Here is a 7,247-nt window from a genome sequence, read left to right as displayed (position 1 = left end):
TTCCTTGAGTGAGCAGAAATCTATGAGGAAAGTGCATTTTGTCATGTGGGGCTTTTTGTTGCAAGAGGATTCCCTGAAGAGAAAACTTAAAAAAAGAGTTACATAATAAGAAATTTAAAGAACTAATAAGGATAGGCATCTAAAGACTAATCGCCTTCTTTATGACTGTATGTTCAAGCATGCAGACTCTGAATAGAGGCCTATGTCTCTCAACGACTGAAAAACATTCAAAGACAAAATGAAGTTAAAATGAAATGACAAAAACAACATTGCTCTAATTTACCAAGTGTCTGATAACTGTCCAAAACATGCATATGCCTGAAACAATGTATAAAATGCATATGGCAATTTAAAATACATAGCTAAAAATATTTCTTAATCATGCAATGCACTGTATATGCAAATCTTGATATTTAAAGGGGTTTCTGCACCTTTAAGTCATCAAAATAATTCAGATTGCATAGTAACAATATCAAGTTGTGACATTATCAAAAATAATACTGTTTCTTGACACTTTCTTGACAAGGACTTGAGAAAATATGCAATATTTGTGATTGAAAAATGCTGCCTGATTGTCCATTGTTATCTAGAATATGGGCAGTGTATGTCTTTTTTTGTTAGACTTAGTTGTTTACTATCTTCAGAATAGTGTTTTTTTCCAAGGTGTTCTCATAGAGGACTTCCAAAAGGACAAACATGACTTAGAAGACATAACCGAAGGCAATACTTATGATTCATAAGTACATAAAGACATGGAGCTTGGATGGACGGAACCCGTGCACTCAGTCCAATGTGACAGGAAACGAAAAAAAAAAAAAGAAGAAGAAAGTTTTGAGTTCCTCGAGTCATTCTTGTTTTGGCAGCGCGTCAGCCGATGTGGCCAAACAGCTTCACTTGGTTTCTGTCGGCATCTTGCACATCATCAAAATTTGCTTCAAAGCCTTTTGTACATCTTCATCCATCTGGCCCTAGAGATAATAGAGGTGTTATTCAAAAATTAAATGAAAAAAATATCAATAGTGTGTGTGAATATTAATGCGTTTCTATGAGTGCGCGTTTACAAAATACCCTTGAACCATATTCACACTCTATAGAAAGATGAATGAGCAATGACTCTGTAAAATAATGGAGCTCTCCAGTGATTTTCAAACCGAGACATATTCTACTTTAGACCTAGTGGAGTCAACCAAAATAACATTTTTCAAATTCCACATTTCTTTTAAAAACTAAAACGTGTCAAAAATAATCACACCTCTCTATTCAACAGTCTGTACAGGGGTTACTCACAAAGATATCTCTATTGAGTCATCCTAAATGGGTTTTTTTTTTTTCCACAGATGGGTGAACATATTGGGGTGTATTTTTGACTGTTCCCCTGAAAATAATGTTTCAAGACCTCTCAATCTGCACGGGCCTTATTTCAATGTGTTCATCCAGACTCAGACGGTCATTGAAAAACACAAATTCTGTAGTGAATCTAACCATTTTTTATTTCAGAGCACTTTCCCTCTTTCAACAAATCTTTAATTTCTTAATTACCTAACATATAAATTTAAAGAATAAATTATTAAAATGTCTTTAATCATTAAAATAATTCAGCACTGCTGTAACATCCATTTTAGTATTTTTATTCAGGAATCTCAGGTTAATGTTTTATTTGAATACTAACACAAATGCATTCGTTTTGTTCCTATATACATCTGGAAGTCAGATTTTCAGAGTGTCTGTGTTAGCAGAGAACAGTAAAACAGTACAGACCTGAACAGCATAAAGGAGATGCATTCTGTAAACAGAGACTATTTCATGATGTTGCTTCTTGGATTCCTATGCACGAAGAAGAAGACAAAGAAGAAATTAAAGAATAAAGCAAAAATTAGTCTTTAAATAGTGACTAAATAATATTAGTTCATATTTTGAACTAATATAACTGTTTCAGTTGCATGTTTAAAAACTTCACAAATTTAAAATTAAAGAAAGATCTAATGTAGATGTAACAGAGCTCACTGTACTGTATTGTGCTTTGTTAAACTGTAATCTCCATGATGTTTCCAGAATTAAATCTCATTGATCTCCTATTGAAGGCGGTTAGAGAGTCAGATTTCCAGAACTTGGATGTCACTTGCAAAACTAGCCTGACAAGGAAAGACCAGCAACATCGCTCTTCAGACTAGCTGAAGTTCTAGCACTGGCTCTGGTACATCATTAATCCATGTACATTCACTCAGATGCTAGGGACTTTTTTTTTTTAATCCGCTTAGGAAAAGAACAAAGAGAAATTTTACTTACTGCGAGTTGAAACTGCAGCTGCTTGACCTGTTGTTGCAGAGATTCCAATTGCTGACTCTGTTGCCTCTTGGGACTGCCGGTGGTGTAAGACAGCTGGGAAAGGCTATTCAGAGCATCCTTTAGTTTGGTCACTTCCCTAGATAAATCATCAATCTAAAATAACACAGCAAAAAAAGAAAAATCGATTACGGCAAGCCACAGGAAAAATGACGGATTTTACTGATTGTCTGAGAAGCCAGTGAGGCTTTTCAAGTTTACCTTTTTATTCTTGTCTCTTTCTGAAGCAACATGGCTCTCCACCTGTTTCTTCAGCTGCACAATTGCGTCTTGTGCCTCCTTATACTTGGTGTTTAGTACATTATTCTCCTGCTCCTTGGCTGCAGCCAGCTCCTGAGCAGTCTGCTTCTCATTCCTGCAATCCTTTGTCTCCTGCCAGGCTGCAGTAATCTCAAGAGCAAGTTCATCCTGCTTCCTCAGGGCATCCTGAAGCAGGTTTGTAAGGTGACTGATTTCACCTTCTAATCCCTCCCTCATCTGTTCATGCTCCAGCCGGGACACGGAGTCATCTGGCGTCACGTCTTTCTCAACTGTCAGCCTGTTTTGCAAAGCATCCACCTGCAAGGTCTTCTGAGCAAGCTGCTGTTTCAGCTCCTCAGCTTCCGCCTCTAAGTTCTTGATGGCACTTCCTAAGGAAGCCACAACCTGAGTGTGATCTGCGAGAGCCACTGACGACTGGGCTTGGGTTTCAGCGTCTTGCTTGAGTTGGGCGATCTCCTTTAAGGCTGCCTGATGTCTGATCTCAGCGTCCTTCAGCGTGTTTTCCGTTTCCTTCATTTTTTGAACCATCTCCTGTATTTTTTGTTCATGCTGGTCTTTAGTAATACAGGCCCCATCCGGCCCATCCCTGGATTCGGAGGCTTTGTCCTGAAGTTGGCTGCGGGCAGCACTGAGTTCGCTTTTGGCCTCGCTGTAAGATTTTGAGAGCTCCAAAAGACGTCTTTGCAGACCATCAATAACCTCGGCCAACTCCGTTTTCATCTCCTCAAAATCTTTGGCAGCAGCTTCTACGGGCACTGTGCCTCGAAGTGCCTCCTGAAGCATTTTGATCTCTTCTTGTGCTTCCTTGTATTTTTCAATCAAAAGACTTTTCTCCTGATTGATGTTCTCCACCAGAGCACCGTAAGAGTTTTTAAGCGCTTGAAGTTCCTCCTCAGGTGGTTGGCCACCTTGAAGACGAGCCTCAAGATCCCTTATGATACGAGCATCATGCTCCTTCTCCTCTTGTGCCTTTGCTAATTTTTCCTTCAGTTCTTTTACTTCTTGTTCCAGACAGGTCTTCAGAAGCTGGAACTTCTGCACAACGGGGTCTTCCCCTTTACCAGAGAGTTCCACCTTCTCCTCTGTTTTAAGTGTCTGAGCATCTGAAAGTTTAGCCTGCAGTTCAGCCATGTTATCTGACACACTGTCCTGTCTCATTTCCTCTATGTGAGAGTCAGGATGGAGCTTGGCCTGCAGGGCACGATTCTCCTGCTTGGTTTCTTGGAGTTTAGCTTGAAGATTCTGCAGTGCATCTCTCAACAGCAGGATTTCTTCCTCGTTTCCACCCTTCGTGACTTCCTCATCTTCCACATGTCTCAGAGATCTGCCGCTAACATCCAATGAGGAGACCTCCAAGAGGTCTTGATCTTTTGAACCTGGAACATGAACCTCGCTGGTCTGATCAAAGTCTGCATGTGTTGAGTGGAAGGAGGCATTAGAATCAATGCTGTTTGGCCGAGACTCATCCTTGCCCTCTTCACCCTGCGGAGATGGACGTTTCTAAACAATAAAAGAAATAATATGCCTTTCAAACCACATACTGTGGTGATTTCTGAGAAACTGGGCAGATGCAATTAGACAAAACTGTTCTTTACTCTGAGATCATGAAGACTGTAAGTCCTGCAACAGTTTTTCTTGATATGTCTGCACATTCTTTCCATTCTACTGAGCAAGCTACCAAATGATTTGTTAAACAACAGTGTCAATTACCTTGATTATCTGTGCAAGCTGTTGGTTTTCAAGGGAGAGTGAGGCAATCTTAGCTTGTAGGGCTGCAACCAGTGTTGAGTCTGTGCTCCTAGAATGTATTGTCTGTTTGAACACAGGAAGATAAACAGGACTTATTTTAAAAGACGTTTTTTATTAGGCAGAAATGCTCCGTAAACCACCGCTAAAGCAAATAAGCATGCATGATTCCAAGCGATTCCTCAGCACATACAGCATGGGTTTTACTGGGATAGCCCTGACCTATAACTACAAAGCTCCCCGGACAAAACCAAACCACTACAAGAGCATCATCGTTATTGGCCATGACGCATTACTGCTCTTCACTTTGAAACATGCCACCTTTTTTTTTCCCCCTTGGCGCTGAAGGAGGAGAGCATATCATTAAAACCATGTCACAATAATGAGAAAAAAAGGGATTTGGATTTTCTTTCAAAAGGTGAAATGAATGAAACTCAAACACTCGATGAGGGAAGTGAGGGCTTAAATGAAGAGCCTTAATCCTGACACGTATTATCTGAAGACTGGCGGAGGAGATGAGAGGTGTGCCGCCGTACCCTAAAGCAAGGTCCTTTACCTGGACAGGACCAGTAAAAGAGCAGCTGTTTAAATGGGTTCCAGAGCGCAAGAACGGCTGAGGATCAAAGCAGCTGCCACATAAGGGAATATTAAAGGGCTGTGCTGTACTCGCCTTGGGCTCAGTCTGCTCCACAATCTGCTTCAGATCTTCAATGGTCTCCAGCAGCATACTCTTCTCCTCCTGAAGCTTCTCTATCTCCTCTTTCAATACCCCACCCTTCAGTTCCTCCTCCTGAACACAGGTGACAAAAGAAAAAAAAAGGTCAACAGCTCTTAATAAGAGAATAACGGCATTATATTCCTCTGTCCCCCACATCAACATGTATACACAGGGAGAAGCTGTTTTTTTTTTTTTCTTTCTTTTTTAAAATGTTTACCTTATAATTGAACCTTTTCGATGAATCGCTTTTACTTGACAGTGGAGTTTCAGACGGGGTCAAGTAAGGCGGAGAAATAATGCCAGCCAACTGAAAGTTGTAGCGAAAGGGAAATAAAAAAAAAAAAAAAAAAAGATCCAAACAAAATATTGAATGCAAACAGACTCCGATGAGGAAATGCAGCTTATACTTGCACAACACAAGAAAGCAGTTCTGTGAAATAGCATTCAGATTTTCTGATTCGTCTCATATTTTTGCCATAAAATGATATCAGAACTTTATGTGGACCCCAATGATGCATGAATAGAGCAGGAGCATATAATTTTTTTTATCAAGGTTTGGTGCTTGTTTTCATTAAGCCATTCAATATCCCATATTCATGACAGAAGAAGTCAATGCTTCCCTAGAGCCAGCTGAAAAAAAACTTCATTAAACAATTAAAACTTATTTAGACCATGCTCTGCATAAAACTCCCCAATTTCTGCTCTCATCAACACCAAAATGAAGAAATACATCTGATAAAATATTCCTAACGACTTCCAATAAATAAATAAATAAAAGCTATAGATGCCTATCAGTCTGGAAAATGTTACAAAACCATTTTTAGAACCCTAAGGCCCATCTATTGGATGATACAGACATTCAAAGGAATGTTCTGCAGACAAAAGAGTCAGCCTCAGCATGTGTGGGTACAGTTTAGAGAAAACCAAACATTGCATTGAGCTGATATCAACTGTCAAGCATGGTGGTGGTCAGGTCACGGTTTTGGGGATGTTTTGCTGCCTGAAGAAACTGAGTGATGTCATAATTAAATGCAGAATGAGATCTGCTCTGCATCAGAGAATTCAATGTTTTTGGAATAGCCCAGCAATAGTCCAGCTCGGACCTGAAACTCATAGAGGGGTTATAGCAAGACCTGCAATAATATGGAAACAATATGATAATGACAGGAAGCCCTCAAGCTCGTCGAGAAGGAATGGGTCAGAGTTTTTACAGTGATCTGAAAGACTGATCACCACTAAGTAGAAGCCAACAGCTGCAGTTATTGCAAGGTAAAGGTAGTGCAACCAGTAACTGAATATAATGGAGGGCTAATGGAATGTATGCAGGATGACTTTTCATTTATGAAAGAAATAAAACTTCAATGCCGATGTTAATGGTTCTCTCAGGCTCCACTGATATACATCACGAGGTACCACATGAAGCTCTGTCAACATTCAGATGCAAAAATATCCATTAAATGCAGAAAATCTGAAAGGTGAGGACTTGTTTTTTTTTTTATGAAAGTATAAATTTGAGCAAGACATGAGAACGACAAACACATAATTTACAGGACACACAGAAGCACTTCATTGTATATACTTTCCTTAGGGGGAAAAAAAACTGATTTGAGATTTTTGAATATGAGATTGCAGGGGACACAGAATGTGCTGTTACCTGGATGGGGCTTATAGGTGGTGGAGGTGCTTTTCGTTTTTTGGGGGTTGTGCTTCTGTCCTCATTTAACCTAGCCACATGATCATGCTGAGATTGCGTGAGTGAGAGGGGGGGGGGGTGGGAGGGGGAAGAGAGAGAGAGAGAAAAAAAAACCCAGAAGAACGAAAAAGGGCTTTTAGAGTGGTTAGTAACAGAGGTGAACTTAAAAAAAAAAAAAAAAAAGAAAAACAACAACAATAATCTGAGGGACTTAAGTGAGGCTTTTACTTCTACTCTTTCCTTATTCCTATTTCTTAAGAGTTAGGTCCATGCTCATGCATATTACTAAGAGTGCATTGAAGAAACCTGAACCAATCACTTGATATAACACAAGAAGAGTGTATGTATTTGAAGATATTTACAGTGTCGCTATCATAGCAAAGCACTGAGGAGGGCACAGCGCTAAAAAGAGACTATAGCTGCATGATATTACATTGGGGTGACGTCCAGTTTTGGCAAAGTTAAAATCATTAGCAGTCTGCAAGT

General features: G+C 39.7%; 1 protein-coding gene across 1 annotated transcript in view; it reads right to left on the bottom strand.

Annotated features, from left to right (window-relative positions):
- Positions 1-859: 859 nt before the first annotated feature.
- The window catches only part of rai14 (retinoic acid induced 14), a 29,686-nt gene continuing 23,298 nt past the window's right edge, over positions 860-7,247 (bottom strand). Inside the window, exons 11-18 of the mRNA XM_030769642.1 lie at positions 6,723-6,809; positions 5,286-5,375; positions 5,021-5,140; positions 4,315-4,416; positions 2,545-4,104; positions 2,287-2,439; positions 1,759-1,824; positions 860-968 (exon numbers count right to left, since the gene is read on the bottom strand). Coding sequence (XP_030625502.1) covers positions 891-968; positions 1,759-1,824; positions 2,287-2,439; positions 2,545-4,104; positions 4,315-4,416; positions 5,021-5,140; positions 5,286-5,375; positions 6,723-6,809 — 2,256 coding nt within the window. The 3' untranslated portion in view covers positions 860-890. The remainder of the gene's footprint in view (positions 969-1,758; positions 1,825-2,286; positions 2,440-2,544; positions 4,105-4,314; positions 4,417-5,020; positions 5,141-5,285; positions 5,376-6,722; positions 6,810-7,247) is intronic.

The sequence above is a fragment of the Chanos chanos genome, chromosome 3, assembly GCF_902362185.1.
Source record: "Chanos chanos chromosome 3, fChaCha1.1, whole genome shotgun sequence".
Lineage (NCBI taxonomy): Eukaryota > Metazoa > Chordata > Actinopteri > Gonorynchiformes > Chanidae > Chanos > Chanos chanos.
This window is presented reverse-complemented; position numbering and strand designations above follow the sequence as displayed.